This window comes from Alligator sinensis, unplaced genomic scaffold (assembly GCF_000455745.1).
Source record: "Alligator sinensis unplaced genomic scaffold, ASM45574v1 scaffold1207_1, whole genome shotgun sequence".
Classification (NCBI taxonomy): Eukaryota; Metazoa; Chordata; order Crocodylia; family Alligatoridae; genus Alligator; species Alligator sinensis.
The window spans coordinates 209,310-228,384 of NW_005842867.1; the positions used below are offsets into that span (position 1 = coordinate 209,310).

General features: G+C 43.1%; 1 protein-coding gene across 1 annotated transcript in view; it reads left to right on the forward strand.

The window, feature by feature from the left end:
* Window positions 1–6: 6 nt before the first annotated feature.
* The window catches only part of HUNK (hormonally up-regulated Neu-associated kinase), a gene marked incomplete at its 5' end in the record, with an annotated part of 81,216 nt that continues 62,147 nt past the window's right edge, over window positions 7–19,075 (forward strand). Inside the window, one exon of the mRNA XM_025191882.1 lies at window positions 7–81. Within this exon, the coding sequence (XP_025047667.1) occupies window positions 7–81 (75 nt within the window). The remainder of the gene's footprint in view (window positions 82–19,075) is intronic.

Here is a 19,075-nt window from a genome sequence, read left to right on the forward strand (position 1 = left end):
TCCCGCCCTTCCCCTTGTAGAGCCCCCTTCTCTATCCAGCAGGACCCTCGGTCCGCGTGTTCCCCCCTCCGGACCTTGCATGTAGGTACCATACCTTCCCCTTCTCCCCCTTCTAGATCCATCCGATCCACACACCCCCAGCCTCTCTGGGGTCTCCATGCGTTCCCCTCTCTAAAGCGTCCACACCTTCCCCTTCTCCACTGCCTGGATCCATCCCATCCTCCAGCCCCTCTGGGAGCTCTGCATGTTCCCTGGCTTTGGACCTTTCGTGCCTTCCCCTTCTTCCCCCTCTGGATCCATCTGATCCACCCCCCCACCCCCGCCTGGGGTCTCCATGTGTCCCCCCCCTGTAAAGTTTCCACACCTTCCCCTTTTCCCCTGCTTGGATCCATCCAATCCCCCAGCCCCTCTGGGAGCCCCACATCCCACCCCCCCCAGCTTCCATGAAGGTAATACGTCTTCCCATTCTTCTTTCCCCTCTGGAACCATCCAATCCCCCCCAAGCCTCTCTGGGGGTCCACATGTTCCCCCCTCTGGAGCTTCCTCTTCTCCTCCCTCTGGATCCATTAGACCCCCCCAGCCCCCTTGGGGGGCCCCTGCCTTCCCCTTCTCCCAGATGCCCTATGGATCCACTGCCAGTGAACATCATGACTGATTGGATCCCATGGTCAAATTGGTATGGGGCGGGGGTGCCTTCTTCTGTGGCTAGGGGACATGGCCCTCTACCTAGGAGCTCTTGAGCATCTATTAACAATCTTTTATAGAAGCAGGAGGTTGGCAGCCATGGTTCCCCAGCTTGACCTGTGGCAGGTGAGGGTGTTAGGTCTTGTGTTGTCAGGGTTGACAGCAGTTTTATGAAGAGTTCAGATGATGGATTTACCTGGGGTGGTTTGGATAGGGTGGATCCTGCCTCAGGCAGGGCATTGAACTAGATCAGTGGTTCTCAACCTCTTTTGTACCAGGACCCATTTGTAAACATCGGTGGCCAGTCCCAACCCAGTGCCCCTCACTCCCGACCCACTATCCTCTGCCCCCCGCTCCTCTGTAGGGTAGAGAGTAGGTATGTGGGGCATGGGGTGCCCCAAGCAGTCCCTTGCAGGCTGGAGCTCTGCCAGCCTGCCAGGGAAAAAAGTTTCCCACGTTTTTCTCCATTAAAGGAGAATCCATTTTTAAAGTTTGTTTGCCACCCTTTCATATATTCATTTTTGGGTGGTGACCCACGGGTTGAGAAACACTGGACTAAGATGCCTTTTGGTGGTCCTTTCCAGCTTGACTTCTCTAGGCTTCTGTGACTCCCTCTTCCTTCCTGGGTGTGAGGGTACAGCCTCTGAATTGCAGCTTTAAGAGCTGGAGGCTGCAAGGGAGAGAGGAAGAGTTGTGGGGTGGGGGGAACCCTGGTCATACCCAGGTCTCCCTCCCTGTCAGCCACTGCTCTCTGCTCCTGGGTGACAGGCCTCTGGATATGTCATTCTGGGACATGGGCTGAAGCCCACCAAGTAGAGCTATAAGCCCCCCTTGGTGATGGGGGCCACTAAGGCACATCACTGATTACTTGGGACAACTAAAAGACAAAACAGGGATGGATTGAGGGTCGTGGGTTCAAAAGGAATGTACCTAGGGGGGATGCCAAGCAGAGCACTCCAGACAGTACCCCCCTGGTCCTTGAATGAGCCAGTGTATGCTGCCTAGTTAAAATCTGTCTAAGCTATAAAGGGACAGGAAAACAGCCCCCACAGTCTGAGAGTCTGAGCAAGATGGGCTTATGGTCTGATCCAGTCAATGGTAGTTCTTACCTTCCTGGACTGAGAGTGGTAGCTGGGCATAACGCCTGGTTTTTTCCCTTAGGGAGTGGGTGTCCTCATTCAGCACTTTCCACCAGTACCAAGTGCAGGAAAAGCAGATAGCATGACAGGGGGTGGGCAAGGGAAACTTCTCTTCAGATTAACCCTTTGATGCTTGAGGGAACACGCCTGTGGTTTTATCTGACAGTGACAAGATGACACCTGCATTCATAGTTGTCTTAACTTTGCCAGGAGTCAGTCCAGTGATCTAAACATTGCCACTTAACATGCATTCAGCAGCAAACCTGAGTTTTTTGCTGGGTAGGCTTCCGTGTCTCTCAGTGTTCCAGAAATTGAAATGTTATGGTAAAGGCTATTGACTTCTCAATCCTTCCCCCTGTTGCCTTTTGATAGAAATGTGCTTTTTAGGAGTATTTTAGTGCACAGACTGAAAGCATTGCAAATCAGTTGCCATGTGTTGACTTGGTAGGTGTGCAAGCAGTGCAGATAGAGACTGTTTGCTGATGGAAATGAGATCTAGGATTTTTGAGGGTTGAAGGTTTTGCAGTGAAGAGTTGTTGAGATCATGGCACACTGCGGATTCTCTGCAGCTGGCATATCTACCCTGACTTCTTTGTACTATCCATAATCTGTTAGTGAAATTTTTCCAGTCAGCCACAGTGTTACCGCATTGCTAAGAGTAGTCACTTCTTGGTTTGGCAGTAATGGGAACTCTGAGGCAAAACAGCTGCAGCTTCTTGATAAAGAATTACTCTACCCTTGTTTGAGCCTGAGTCCCTCTGACCTTTGTGGGTTTTTTTCAAGCCAGTTTAGTAACAGGGAACACCCAGGCTTGTCTAATACAGGACATTGTGATTGCTAGTAAAATCTCCCTGGACCTGTTGGACTGAGTACAGTACAATGTACTCTGTTGGTCTCCAAGAGGGGAGCATAAAGGCATTGTAAATGCTGGTATCATTAAGGTTGTTATCTTTATTGTTATACTCCTAAAAATGTAATTCTAGTTGTGGAAGAAATTTGTCTGTGTTGAAATTTAACACAGGGCTCACCCTGAATTTCACCATGGGAACAATGATAGGGTTAATGCTAATTATCTTATGGGGATGCAGAAAAAAATCCTCTCTTGCTGTCTTGTTACTAAGCATGTGCTTCTCCCTGGTAACAGAAACATCTGATGATCCTCTGATGAAAAGACACATGCACATGCATGCTTTTCACTTTTCTGAATTGCTGCATTTATCTTGGTCTGTTAACTGAAAGAAATATGTAAAGACCTACCACAGGCCTCTGTGTCTCAGCTCCTAGACCCACTGCTGCTTTCTGATCTTGAATGACAGCCATTATGAGAAAAGTAGTAAACAGTGAAAGTGTAGGAAAATCCTCTGGACTAGTGTCCTCCTTTGCAGATGAAACGAGCATGGTCAGAAGGCACTATAGGGCCCAATCCTGTTACCTGATCTTGAGTCTTTAGAAAAGTATCTGCTGTTGACTTCAGTGGGTGTAGGCTCAGGCTGTGTTTTAATGCATCTGCTTAATTAATTCTTGCTGCTCCTGGATAAAGTACTTTAGTTGAGGGGAAATGATAGTGGCTTTTTTGTGGGGGCCTATCAGTTCAGAAGGGTTCCTCCCTAAAATCTGTTTGCCTTTGTAACAAGTTGTGACTACTGCAGCTCATATATGATCCTACCCTTGAACTTTATCCCCCATGCAAGAAACCAATAGACACTGTTTTTCTGCTCATCTTCCTCTAATGAACTTCCTGGTGGGCCTCTGACAAGAAATAGTAGAGGCATCTGTATGCAGGAGCTGCTTCGTAGCTGGGGGCAGTCCTGCTTATGCAGAACCCACTGTAGGCAACTGAGCTTAAGTTGCAAAACAGGGTCTCAAACTTCTCCTGTGTGTATGGCTGCCATAAACTGGTGGTGGTGGGGACAAGTGCATCAATCCAGTCAGGAGAAATAGTAACTGAGGGAGAACTAACAGTGGGGAGGCAAGGGAATGAAACCAGGGCACAGGAGGTGGGTCTGTAGTAACAGTAAGTTTTAATTAACAAGTGGTTGATTGCTGTGTTAGTGTCCCTCTCAGGAGTATCGTATACCAAGAGCCAGATTTATTTAGTCATTCATCACACCTTACTCATAGCCACAGTAGTACTGTACTCTGGGAGAATTCTCAATGGTGTCAATGGGAAAAGCTGAGTGAAATGCTATTTATCAAAAAGGTACCAGTATCACACCCAAATGATGAAGGCCTGTTCAGCATAGTACTCCTTACCCAGATTAGGTCATCAAAGGCCCATTGAATAAGCAGTAGGTGAGCTCTGTTTGATTATGTCAGGTAAGACCTGTTACTACATGACAGTTACTGTGTTCATGTCCCTCTATTGCCTTGACTTGCATTTCTGATTACTTAGCAGGGAACATTTGCTCCCCTGCCTGAAAAGCAGAAGGGACAGTTAAATAGTGTCCAGATTAAAATCCAGTTAATTTGGTAGTCCAGAGCATTCTTCCTCGCTTATTAGGGTTGGCCAGAAATCTGTTGAGGAAAACCTTTTAGCTGATTCCTATTAAAAAGTAATCACTTCAGTCTCAGTCCTACCAAAGTGGGCACCCAGGTGCCTCCAAATGGAGTGCCATTGACTCCTAGTGCTCCTAAGTCTGTTCTCCAATGGACTACTTGTGGGGTCCAGTTAGCAAATACATTTTTCAGGTCCATTGTTCTATGACACTGAATAGTGCCTTTATGTACCATGAAAGAAAGTATAATAATTGGCAGTTGATCTTGTTCTGTAAAGCAGTTACGGTATTTGTAATCTGTCACTGGTAGGTATAAAGGGATCTTCAGTAGCGTGCAGTATGTTTTGTAGTTTGATCAACTGCTGGTTGACTTATTCTTGAGAGTAGTCTCATTGGAACTCATGGGATCATAACTATGAGTAAAAAGGGCTCTGCAGCTCTTGCAAGTATCTAGGAACAAGAGGGTGAATTAAGGTGAGATTTTTCCAGTTGAGCTATGAATCTCTTTAATTCTGAGTGTTTTAAGTAAAATTTTGTACGGTGTGGTTTAGTCTTGCCATAATGTCAGCATGCTATTACTTTCTGGGCTTGAAAAATGTTTGGTTATGCTCGATGCAATTAAATTGATTTTAGCTGAGTATAGGAGAATGTTAAACAGATTATATTTTCCATTGCTGTTTAGGTAAAAATATCACGGCCTATAAAATAACATTGGGTAAAGGGCTGATGTGAAAAAAAAAATAGTTTCTGACAGTCATGTTTGCTGCTTTTAAGGAAACTGTCTTTCTTTGAAGGGCAAGCTTATTTAGATTTACTTTTAAATTGTGGCTGATAAAATCCTTGCTGAGTTAGCTGGACTGTAATTCAGCTAAGGATAGGAAACTCATGCATAGTATGTTCTCAGTCTCAGACCTAATGCTTTAGCCTCAGAGTGGCCAACTATTGGACAATGACAGTATGACAAGAATAGATTTTACAAGATGTTATTCCTTATGGCATCATGTAGACAGCAGGGTATAATTGAAATAACCTGTACTTGCAATGGATTGAAGAATATATGATCGACTCTGTACTCTTGATGAAACATGCGAATATTTCTTATAGCATTGGAAAATGACAGGATGTTAAAGGAATGTTTTAGAGCCAGACTCTGTATGAAGTAACTTGGACTAAAATTACATTTTATTTCATTCAGGGATAAGGCTTGGCACTACAAAAATAGTTGTAGAAGTTTACTTGTTTCTAACCCATTGGAAAGTCTATTTATGAGTTCCCTGTGCAGTTATTGTTGAGATTTAAAAGATGCATTCTTAGTTATAGGCAATCAAGTGGTTTGTATGACAATGCCAGCTCTTTAGTGGAAAGCAGATGCTAAAAATATAGTTTACCAGCTTTCGCCATGAAGGTACAATGACTAATAGTAGAAGTGGCCTTTTCACTGGAAATTCTGTTTTTAGAATGCATTTTGGTATGAAACAGGTGCTAAAATGTGTATTTTAGAATCCTAGAAATGCAGGGGTGGGATATGTGGGCAGGACAAGCACTCTAGAGAGCTGGAAATTCCTATTAACCCTCAGCAGGTACTCCTGGAATGAAGCAAGTCTTTTCAAAAAGCACTTGCATAGCTGGTCCCATAGAATCTGTCATCCATCAGTGACAGATTGTTCTGCATAGAGTTTACAAAATTACATGCTACAGTAGCAGTCACATTTTCTTTTGAACTCCATGCCCTGCTTTACCTTTTGAAGTGCTTATGAATGATTGAAATAGGTGTATAGGGAGCAGTACAGCTCCAAATCTTCTCAGTAGGTGTTAAATCATTGGAGCGCTTTCTGGCTTCCACTGAGCCTAAATGAGGGTCAGTCACAGAGGTACTGTGCTGCAGGTTGCATGGATGTTTCCTTTAATTGAAAAAGACACAGGCTCCAATATTTACATTAAATGAGGAGTGAGCCTGAGAATATTTGCAGATTCTGTACCTCTCTCTGTCCCCAACCCTTCCTTTCTTTTTCTCACATACACCCCAACACTCTCCGAAACAATTCAAGGAAACAATGCATTTCAGCTAGCTTCTTCCTTGGTCAGACAGAGGCCATGGACAATTGTGCTCTCTGAAGCACCCCAAGTACCCTTGAAGTATTTCAAACAGAGAGGTACAGATGTTCACACCTGCTGAAACACCTCAAAAGTGACCCTCAAAAAAGGGTGGGGGGAGGCTGCACATTTGTATGGAGTTGAAGTGTTCTGAACTTGAAACACTTTAAATTGAACTGCTATTTGGAATAGTTCAAATCATGGTTGCCAAAAGTGTTGGTTTTTTGTTTTTTTACTGATGAGCTGCAAACTTTTTACTGACACATTTTTACTTATATATGTCGTACATAATGTAAATGTAACTCTGCCAGGACCTGCCCTGTTGCCAGGACCCAGTTAGAAGGGAAGTTGCCAGGTCTCCATTGAAATTTAGCAGTATAACACCATCCATAGTAAAAAAAAGTTTGTCAGTAAAATTTTTCAGTAAAAAAATAAATAAAAAAAAAAATTGCTTGGGTCGGTAACCCTGTTTGACTGCACCAGTAGTTTTATACTGTGCTGCCCCCATGAGAGTCCCCTACTCACCCTCACACTCTGCACCGGATCTCACCCGGCACCATGCTGCCTGCCCAACCCACCCCAACCCCACAGACTTACCTCCATTGGCCAAGTTCCCCTCCATTTCATCCCAGACCCCAAAGAAACCTGACATTGACCCAGCAATACTATAGGGAGCCAATGGCACACAGGAGCAGCACATGGCTGTGCTTGGGTAGCGGTCAACAAAGCACTGAGAGAAGGCTCTAGACTCCTGTTCGAACATCAGGAAGCATTGGTGTGCTCTCTCTGTCCTTCAACACTGCTCCCAGCTTCTTAGAGTTTTACGGACAGCTTGAGTTTTCTTGTGGCCTTTTTCAGTATCTTCACCTGGACTATTTACAGACAGGCATCTTTAACCTGAATTTTTACTGGTTGTCCATAAATTTACTGGTGGTTCAAATGAATATTTGTCCGTGCCCTGGCTAGATGGTTCTCATAGAAACCAATACACTACTGATGTTGAGTCAGTCAGAGAAGCAGTTGTTGATCACAGCTTTGGGTTTCCCTTTCTAAGCATTCTGCTTCCATACTATTTTTTCACCAGTGTAGCTCCACTTACTCCAGGGGAGTTCCTTATTATTTAAATTGATCAGGCTCATGAGCTTTGGAAGCAATAGGGTTGAATTCACTGCTTTGCTGATGGCCCTACCTTGAAGTTCCTTCCAAGGACCTGGTGATACTCTAGAAGAGCTTCAGTTACTACTTCAGAGCTCATTTCCTCTGGAAGAGGGTATGTGTTGAGTGCTTCTTGTGAGGTGTGCAATCCAGATTGCCATTGCCAGCCTGAAGCATTCAAAACTCATGAGTCAACATTCCCAAACCAATGAGATTAATAAAAAAAAATATGCTACAGGTTTTTTTACATGGCTGCCATTTTTTTGAGTCTCTGGAATAAATTTGGTTCATATTTTCAAACCTTTCTCCTCAAACATGAGAGCTAGACATTTGGTTTATTGAAAAAATGGAAGCCCAGATAGGCCATGATCACACAGTCAACTTACTCTGCCTAGCAAGCGTGCTAATTGCATGTAGGCAGTCTCCTAAACCAGAAGCAGTCTAGTCCTATCTGTTGCAGGTGAATTAATTAGCATGGGCCAGCTAATTTATACTAATTAACCTGTCTGAAATGCTGCAGGAATGAGGCAATCCTGCTCCCACTTTGGCAGGAACCCATGTAAATCAGCATGGTATGCTTGAGAGCACCATGCTTGGCACTAAGTTGCCTGTGTAGGCATAGCCATAGTCATGTCTTCAGGACTCTGGATTTATGGAAAATCCCCAAGTACTGTATTGCAAGACTCCAGATAGTATTGTGAAGATTGCTGTACTTTGCTTTCTGTGATTTGTGGATTAACTGTCCTTAGTTAGAAATTTAACTTGTTGTTTTCTCAGTTTTCCCTATGTGTATAATGTGAGTGTCCCAGGCACACCCCATTTCTCATTGTGAGCATGTCATTAGTGGTTTTACTTGTCACTTGGTTCTCAGCATTTTTAAAAAAATTTTATATGTAATGATGCATCTACTTTTATACAGATATATAAGCCTATTTGGAAAATACAATACATTTGTACTGTGCCATTCTTCCAGAATAACATTTTTTTTTTTCTGTTAGAAGGTACCTAATTTTCCACGTGATCATCTGACTGAGGCCTGTGTAGTAATGCCTACACATGAGAGAATAAATGAAGCAGCCTCAGTTCTGGCATCTCCTAGTTCTTAAGTGTTTGATTTTACATCCATTATGATGTTCTTTTAATATAGGCAGTTTTTGTGTGTTATTTTTTCGTCAAGCTACTGAACATGTGCCCGTGTAAATGTGAAATACTTGAGAAAAATAATTGGAAGGATTATGCACTGTGGTTGCAATGCCTTCAGTAGGAGTTTTGCTTGAATCAGGCCTGCAGAATTTGGCGCTGTGTCAGCACAGCATGGCATAGCACATGTTATGAAGCATTAAAGGGTTTTAAAATAAGGCAGGATAAACACCATGCTGCTGAGATGTGCAGTCACCTGTTCATTATTTCTTATGTAATCACCTGCTCATAATTTATTCACTGGTAGAATAACCCATTGCAACAGGAGCTTATTCTAAAGCTGTATTCTACCCTCTAACCCCCTTGTAACCCTGGTGTCCTACATTGCATGCCTGAAGTAAGTACAGTGGTCTAGAGTTGTCAGAGAGTGTGTTCACTATTTCAGTTTGTCTTCCAGGAAGCTTGTTTTAATATTTTTCAGCTGTGGTGCCTAACATGTTCTGCAGTGAGTTGAATTGATACACATGTGGCAGTTTCTTATCCTCTTGAGATAATCAGCTTTCAAGTTAACATTCAGCAGTTTTTCAGTACGTTTCTAAGAGCGTACATCAGGAGTTTGTTGCTTTTCATGTATATCATCATAATTTTAGTGCCACATGCGGGGGAGGGGGAATTTCTAGTACGTTAGTTAAATTGACACCAGGTGCCAGTTTTTATGTGAAACTCACATCTGGGTCCTTGCATTTGCTCTTGAAAGTTTTTTATATTTTTAATGATGTGTAAAGCTGTGTGCCTGCTTTGGAGGCATGTGTTACATATAAATGGTTTGTTAATTAAAATGTGTCTTGCTCTGTCTCAGAACAGGCCACATCCTTTACATTGGTGAGTAGTGGAACGCGACTATTCATCTTAATTTGCGTCAGCAGATGTTAACACAATATACTTAAACGTCTCCTTCCACCTGCCATTTGTGTGTTGTTGATTAGCCCAAATGCGGCAAAATACAGGCTTTTAGCATACAACATTTGTCTTCATGATTAAAGAAGATGATGTGAATTCACAAGTAAAGCAGTCACTAGACCATGGCTGGGCAAAATATGGTCCGCGGGCCAAATCCAGCCCACAAGGCCATTCTATCCAGCCTACGGGGCCCCTAAAAATTTCAGAAAATTAATATTTCTCTGCCCTTGGTTCCTGTCAAAAATGACAGGAACCAAGGACAGTAGGACACAGGGGAAGCCTGGCAGGCTCCCACAACAGCAGGGGCTTTCAAAAATGTCAGGAACCAAGGGCAGTAGGACCCAGGGGAAGCCTGGCAGTTTCCCACAACAGCAGGGGCTGCCCGTTCCCACCCGGCAAGCCTGGGATCATGTGGCTGCTCCACACTGGAACTGCAGGTAAGGGGGAAGGCAGGGGGAGGACCTCGGGCAGGGAAGGAGCCAAGGGAAAAGCAGCCCCTCACCCACCCCATGGCTGGTGCCTCGCACTGCAGCCGCTCGCAACCCATGTGAGGCTGCCTGTGCCTGCTCCAGACAGCCCCGTTCAGGCTGCAAGCAGCTGCAGCAGGGAACGCCGGCCACGGAGCAGGGGTCCCAGCCAGCAGGGGTTCTTTGGAGCTGGGCCAGCTCCCCCCTCTCCCTGCTGGTGCAGCCTAGCCCAGCTCCACAGACCCTTGCCAGCCTGTGCCCCACTTTGGGACCCAATGGTGCTGGCCCTGGGACATTGTTCCCAAGGCATTGGGACATTGGTTCCAAGATGGTGACCAGGTGGTGGGCACCTGTCAAGGGGCGGGGCTACCCATGCGGCCCTCGACACCCTGCCAAAACTGGGTAAGCGGCCCTCCACCTGAAATAATTGCCCGCCCCTGTACTAGACTGTTATGAAAATCCCCCCACCTCCATAATAAATTAATTGTAATAGTACATCTAAAACTGAGCTGCTACATATTTTATAAACAGCAATATAAAAATGAACTGATAGTTGATATGTTGATTACATCTTTCTCCAAGTTTTTGAAGGGAATAACTATGGATATATACACATAAAGATTATATGAATGCCAGGATGGAAAAAGAAGTATTCAGGCTGGTATGTGGGGGTCTTACTAGCCCTAAAGGGAAAACAACTGAACAAAGTAGAACTTAAAATGTTGGGGCTAAATTGAAGCTAGCTCCAGCATGTTTCTGATTGTAGTATAGACACAGGCTGTGGTATTTGAGTCCATAATTAGCATAGCATTATGTTCAGGTAGTTTAAAAAATAAACACTTGTCCCTCTCAGACCTTCTCACTCTCAAACTCTTTCCTGTATATCTTCCCAAACAATATATCATCTGCTGGTGTGCATTGCTGTCCTACTGGGTCACAGCCTCATGCACTTCTGGCTCATTGATTCCAAAAAGGGTTTGATGAAGTGAATGAAAATGGTATTTCGTGCTTCTACTGGACTAAGTGATATTGCTACAAGCACCTTTGTATCAGGATTGTCTGTAATGCCCTCGCACATAGGGCATTGTGCTTCTTTAATATGCTTATTTTTAAAAATACTGTATTTGATCAGTACAAACACTGTATGTAAATCAACCTTTAGTATTTGTTCTTGGAGGGAACTGAGTATCCTTTCTTCTAGACAAGAGTGAAGGTTACTGCAATAAAGAGCTATAAAGGGTTAACAGGGCCTATGAAGGGGACCACCTATGAAAAATAAACAGAAAGCTGATGTTGAGCTTACGAAAGATTCCTTTTCTGTGAATGGTTTGCTCAATTTCGCACTACCCAGCTTTCAGAAATATTCTTAGTCTTAGATCACATAATGCTGTTTTTTATTTTCAGCTAGGATTAGAATTGTTACTTCTATAGAAAAGGTCTCCAAATGTAGAGGATAGAAAAGAAGGGGTTTTTTTAATAAATAAAATTCCTTTGCTATTGGCCTCATATGGAAGATTGGTATAAAAAGGGTGGGTTGGAGGGTGGGGGTGTGTGTTGCAACACAAGCTGCCGCACAGGAGGTTTGTCTTAGAAGCAACATTTGTGTTGAGTTAAAACTTAGGTGATAGAAATTTTCCAGGCGTGCCTCCCATAGAGTTCAGTTATTACATACATTCTGTTTCTTGGCTCCGTGGACATTATGCACATCAAAATATTGAAACTATGTTCATGTAAATGTAACAATATATAGTGTAATATAATGTAATAAATAAAATGCAGTATATACAGACAAGAATAACAATTCTGATCCTATTCTTTCCATACATGTATACATATATGTATGTATGCATATTTGGAAAGAACAAATTGAACATTCTTTGTTTAATGTCCATTGGAACAATGCATATAGAAAGTGTATATTAACTGGACTCTATAGGAGTCATGCCTGCTTTTCTATCACCTAAAGGTTTAACTTGTGCAGGCCAGGAGCGACCCGAGCCCTTTTCCGTGCTGCACGCGGGCTGTGGCCAGCAGCCCGGGCATGCCGGGTCGGAGAGGGAAGGCCGTCGAGCTGGAATTAGGCACAAACGCGTAGCGGTAGTTTAAAAGATTGTTTACTTACACCGAGATGGCAATGGTGCAGGCTGGAAAACTTGCTTAAGTTGCGGTTACAGACAGGAAAGAAGAGAGGCGGACAAGAGTTCTAGACTCATGAACTCTAGCCCAATCCGGCTGAAGGCTCTGAACACGTGAGCCTGTCGTCTCAACCGAAGAAAATACTCGTCCGAAAGAGCTCTGAATAAACTCACACAAAGTTTGCTAGGCTCCGTGGGTCCTTCTGCTCACTCATTCACACGAAGTTTGCTAGGCTTCGTGGGTCCAGTTCTTTTGCGCGCGGGAAGGGATACGTCTGGATTGCGCTCGGCAACGGGGAGAGGCTAGAGGCTGATCAGACCTCCGTTGCCTGCTTTAAATGCACTGGGTCCGTAAGGATCCGCAGCGCTTAGAGATCTTCACACAGCATGAAGTCTCCTCCTCCCTTGTTCATGGAGTCCTCCAACTTGGGCGGAAACCACTCAAGCCTCTTATCTGGCTAGCAAGCCAATCACTAACCGCCACGGGTGAATAATTTAGAACTGGCCAATAATGGGACTCGAATTAGCATACAAATGGCGGGAACTCTTTGCAACGAGCATTTCTGAGCTGCAACGAAGAAATGCACCCTGCAAAGAAAGCTTCAAATTGGCGGGAAATTCTCCCTTGCACCGGGGTTCTCCTTTGCAGCAGAAAACTCCACCGTGCAAGGAAGCAATAATTTAGCGGGAATAATTTAGCAGTGCCGAAGCACACAAAAACAAAAATCACACCCTTTGGGTTGTGACATAACTCAACATAAATGCACTTAAGTTTTAATTCAACGTAAATGACGGTTCTAAGAGAAACCTCCAGTACAGCAGCTTGTGTTATAATTTTGCTAGGGAAAAAAAGACACCTACAATTGCAAAGCTACAGTAAAGCAGTTTATATTGGGGATGCTGACTCTTTTGTATACCTGGTTATGGATTTTATCATTAAAATGTGAAATGGGGACAGTTTATTATGTAATTTATTACAAGTCTACACGTGGAAATGAGAAGTGTCATGAGCAGGGTCTCTCTTGCGGCTTGCTGTTAAAGGAACATTATTATTTGGTATCAGTTCTCTGTTTTTGTTTCCCCCCACCACCACCCTGTGTAATCTGAGAGCTTCATCCATCTCGCTGTGACAGAAGAAATTTTCAGCATTAAAAAGGCAAGTTATACTTTATCAGAAACAGCTGGGGAGGATATGGTTCATTTGTGACCCAAGCATAAACCATGCTTTGCTGTAGTTTAGCCCAAGCTGTTCCATATTGTTCTTAAAGCTTAAAAAAGCAGCGTTTAGCTCAAGAGGACCTCTGTTTTGTAGCAGTTGTCACACTAGCTTCCTTCATGGCCAGTCATGTGAAGCCATCATCTTGGGTCAACACAAAATAGGGTCCAGGCTTGTCTTAACAAGTTTTCCATCTGTCAGAGTGATCACATATCAGACTCCCCATTCATTTGTGTAACAGCCCCAGAAAATTCCTTTCCTCTTAGTTGATTATATGTTTGAGCTCTAGCTAGTCTCCTTGCTGAGTGACGGAGAGTATTATTGCATGTTACTTTTACCTTGTGAATGGGGGAGAGAAATCCTTCTTTGAAAAATATCCAATATTTGAAGAGTGATATTTGATGAACATTTTAAATTAAAATCACCAGGCAGATCAAATTGTCTCATTCAAAGGTATATTTTTACCCTATTGCGCCTGGTCCAGACTTAAGGCTGGTTTTGGCAGGTTTCTAAGGGTTTTCTCTGCACCACCTTTATTAGGCCATCATTCACCACCATGTCTGGCTTTCTGCCCTCACTACCTCCATCCGTCTCTGTCTACTCCCAACCTGCTCACACATATCTTAAGATATGTGGGAGGTGAAAAGGTGCTGGTAGCCCTAGGGAAACTGTTCCTGTCACCCTATTAATCGGTGGACCTGGGCGTAGTCAGAGGTCAGTGGAACTGATTTCTTCCTGCCAAAGGTTAAATGGACCTCTCCCATGATTCCTGGAATCATACTGGCCCAGAGAGAATCGTGCAGGCACACATACACCCCTCCCCTATGCTGTAGCAGTACAAAATGCTGCTTTTCAGGCTGTGGGACCATTCTCTAGCTGTACTACATTAAAATACTGAAACTGATGACTTCTACATTGAATACACAGCATGGACAGAACTATAATTCATGGGTAGTTTGTCCAGCCCAAAAGGTAGAAATAGCTGCTGCTGTGTTGTTGGGGTTTTTTTTTGGTTTGTTTGTTTTCCCCAAGTTCAGACTGGTGGTTGTTTTTGTTTTTTTTTGTTTTTTTTTCCTGAACTGATTGCACTTTTATAAATCATAGGAGCATTAATTTACAGAAATATATTTTAATTTTTAAAAGTGGAATGAAGTAGATAACTGAGGGTCCTGATAGGAAAACATCAGGGGTAATGAGGCAGAGATATTCTGTTAGGAGGAGCTTGAGGGAACTTGGAGAGAAGCTGTGCAGAGCTCAGGTGCTCCTTAGATGAACCTTCAGTGGGTCATCAGAGTGGAGAACTTTTGACAAAGCCATGTTTGTCAGAACAGAGTTCATTCCCACTCCACTATCTCCTCTCCTGACATCAGTAAGAAGAAAGGGGAAGTAGTGGGGTTGCCCAGTAGAGTTGGGCATGTTGCATGGACAGCTGAGACTTAGTGGATGGAGATGGCTTGAGGTCTTTGTTCCTAATCTCTATCGCACTGTTAGTATTGAGGAAGCAGAAGCATGGGGAACTCTTCCATTGTCAATGCTTTGGCACATAAATGTATCACCCTGTGGTGTTCCAGCAAAAATGCTTTCAAGTGGCAGTGCCATAGGGACGACACCTAATCGCTGTGCAGAGGTATCAGAACTTCATGGGCTCTCCAGCTGTTTGGTGTGCTGGAAGACTGGAGTAGAAGTGTCATGGGGAGCTTTTGAACTGTAACGCCCTGTTGTTCACGATGGGTTGTCATCCCATTCCTCCCTGGCATGCCTTCCTCCTACCTTCCACTTGAGAAGTGGGACCAAGAAGAGGATGTGCTATAGGTTCACAGGTTTTAGAGGAAAAGAGAACTTTGTGGTTATTTAGGTTGACCTCTTAGATAACAGACCATAGAAATTTTTGCAGCATTATGTTCAACAAGCAGCATTAATGCCCTGGGTTCCAGAGCTGTGCTAAAACAGTGGGGTTTAACACTGTTGCAGGGATTAATGTTGCAGGGCTCTGGAAGCTGTGATGATGAACTTCACAAGCCATATTTGGCCTACCGAGTGGGGTAATTCATCCTGCCAAGAGTCCAGCATGCTAGATAAGCCACCTTTGCAGGCTGGCTCTGGCTTGCAGGCTTATGATTGCTGGCTTTGCTTTACTACTTTGCAGGATACTGTCTACCTTGATATGAAGATTATCAAAGGATTTCTTTTCTTTATGTCCCTTTGCCTCAATTCTTTACGTTCAAACTACCTGATATCTGAATTATATGCTTGAGCACATGTTCTATACCTGGCCTTCCTTAGATAGCACACTTCTGAAACAGGGCACTCCTGTCTGTGTGTAGGATGATCAGGGGCCCTCAGCCTTAAGAATTCCTTCCAGTCTTATAGTGATGTATGTTCTTTTTGCTCCAGGAAGAGAACACACAGGCCTGCCGTCTTTTTGCCCTTTCAGCATGTTTTACCCATTCTTCTTAACACTGAGTCTACCAGGAGAATCTGTCTTCCTCCTTTGGATGAAAAATTTGTCTGCCTCCTCATCTTTGTGCCTTGCTTAACAATCTCAAGCATGGGGTTTAGCAGCCATCCTCCACTATACCTCATGGAGTTCCCTGTTCCTTTGAAGGACTTCCTCTGGTATGTCATACTGTAGCTCCTATCCAGCTTTGCTTCTTTTTCACAGTAGAAACTCCCTTGAATGTGGGGGAAAGTTTTTTAAGAAGCGTCCTCCCTATACTAAAATAAGATTGATATATCAATATCAGCTGTTCTACAAAGAGTTAATATATAACAAAGTGGAGATCAAATTTAGTCATTTAAAGTATGAAATGGAGGGATATTAATGCTGCCTGAGATGAAAATCTCATGGTACCTTTAATTATGGAGTTGCTAAAGAGCTTTGTATTGTGTGTGTACACTCTCTCTCTCTCTCTCTCTCTCTCTTTTGTTCAGTCTTTGTCCCTATGTGTGTGCAAGAACATGAGACGGATATAAAAATAGCAGATTGATGTGGCTGAATGAAGATTCATTTTTATCCTTGATCAAGCAGAACAGAGTGATTATTCTTGTGGGACTGTCTGCCTCTGCCGATTGCTATAGACTTGGCTTTTCTCTCATTTTCTTGAAATGAATAGCTAAGCAGTGCATAGGGCAAATAAGGGGCTGGTTAACTTTCTGCTGATACTTTCAAAGGCTCTGCAATTTTCTTCAAAATCATAACTTGAAAGGCACATAGAAACATTAACATTTTTATTAAGGACACTTGTTGCTATGGAAAATGTTATGCCTTGCAGGATGGTCAAAGCATCACTTAGAAAATTATAAGAAAGAGATTCACAAAATATGCCAGTCTTTAAATCTGCTGACATAGGCACTTGTATAATAATGCTCTGCACTTAGGTTCTGTGAACCCCATGTCATTTAAGCAAGTACCTAACTTCATGTGTATTTTTGCATTGATTTCAATAGGCTCTGGGCATGTGTTCAAGTACCTTGCTGAATAGGGCCCTTGGTACAGGAAGTCTGATCTCCATGTAGTACAGGAAACAATGGAGCCATGTCTGTGCTGCACTAGGAGTGAGCTAACAGCACTGCTGAGGGTCAGGGTCAGTCAAACCGCCTTCAGGGTCAGTCAAACCGTGGCTAATTATTTTGGTAGGCCTTGATCATGTATAGGAATGGGTGTTCTTTTGCTCATCTGAAGTTATACATATATTTCACAGGATTGGGTTGTTAGGGTGCAACTGTTTTTTGGGGTTGGGACTTTTTGGGTGTCATCTCAAGCATCTGACCTCCAACTCTATCCTGTACATGCTGACCTCAGCCTTGTGATCAGTTAATCCATTCTTACAGTCAGCGACATTTGCTGCCACTTGCGTGCATACACACTCTTGCGAAAAGCATCTTTTATACAAAACATCCCAGCCAAGAGCCTGAGGTTGTATTTGAACTGGGGTTTCCCATGTGCTATTACTATGTTACTGACAAGCCACTGGGATATTTCATAATGGAGGCTGCCACTTACTTTTTATTCATGCAGGATGATAATGTATCTTAACTGCAGTTGCTTTTTGAGGTTTGTCAGGGAAAGTTGCATAGAAAGACTTTTTTTTTTTTTAACTGTAAAAACATGTCTTGGATAAAGCTTTTGCTGCTAAAAATACTGCTGCCTTCCAGCAATTTAGTATGTATTTGAAAATCAATTCTACACTGAGCTTGCCTTGGCTTTTAAAGACTATTTTAAAAAAATCTTACTTCATTGTTTGTATCCAGCATTTGGTTTTCCACCAGCAGGACATTTCAAGGATGCTATGACTTGAATTACTTATTAAAGTGGAACTGAGGTTTAGGCATTAGAAATATATATTTAAAGCAGATTCCTGGGCTTGTGAGGTGTTGATTTAAAGAAGGATCTCTCTCTCTGTCTCTCAGTCAGAGCAAGCTGTACGTCTAATGGGACTATATTGTCTTTATCTTACTAAAGAACCATAGGGCAAAGACGTAGTTAGTTCTGTACATCCATACTGGACCAGAAAGCATGTTGCCCCTGCCCCCAACCCATAACAAAAGTGCTACTTTTTTGTCCACATTTCTATCCTACCTTCCCTGTTCGGTGCAGAAGGGAGAAAATGTGATAAAACAATAGCCAAATGTTGCTGGTGCACACTGAAAGGAGGGGAAGAGAAACAGCTCTTTGCCATGCATTTAGAAGATAAATCTTTTGTTGTAAAAGTTCCTCCTCTCCAATACTACCTAGTAGCTAAATCACTGAGTTTTGTGGGTTTGGTGGCAGAAGCAGCCTTAGAGAACATCTACTCTATAAAACATGCTCTTTCTCACTCTGATGGCTACTGTGTTGGGGTTTCAACCAAGGAAAAATGAAATTGGCTCAGAGTGAGATTCTTATGGGCATGTCTACATGTCGCCATGCTTTAGTGCTTCCTTTGGGAAGTGTAGATGCGCCCTATGTGTTGAATATTAGACCTAGGGTAAGATGCTTTGGTGTAAAGGAAAGGCATCTCCATTGGCAGGATGCTGTATGTAAAACATCTTAGTAGGGGAGTTCAGGTGGAATTAGACTGTACATAGATCTAAGTGCAAAATCTATCTCTTGGAAAATTAATTCACTAGAAATTCTGTTTTCCAGGGGCCATCTCATCTCACATTTGGGAAGATAGGGGGAGGGGAAAAGACGGCAAGAACAGGCATTCTTTGCATCCAGCCATATACCCTCAGTACTGGGGAGGCTGTAAGAAAACTTTCATTTAGGCCATACTCATTATTTTCTTTACCGCATCAGTTGTATGGTGCTTTAGTACAACAGGAAAACAGATTTGTCCCTTGCATAACTGTTTTGACTTCAGTAATCAGGGATTCATTTAGACCTGTGGTTCTCAAAACTGCTGGGTTGCATATCCCTCTAAGTTTGCTATGTGATTACGTACCCTTACAAATCCCTGCTATAAATAATAAAATGACAATTTTTGTTACTCCAGTCACATTGTAATTGCTTCAGCAACCTAAGAGAGATTGTAGAATTGTTTTGCATTTTTAAATTTTTGTTTCTTTTCTTATATTTATATTTTTCCTTTTTCTACATTCCCATTCTTTC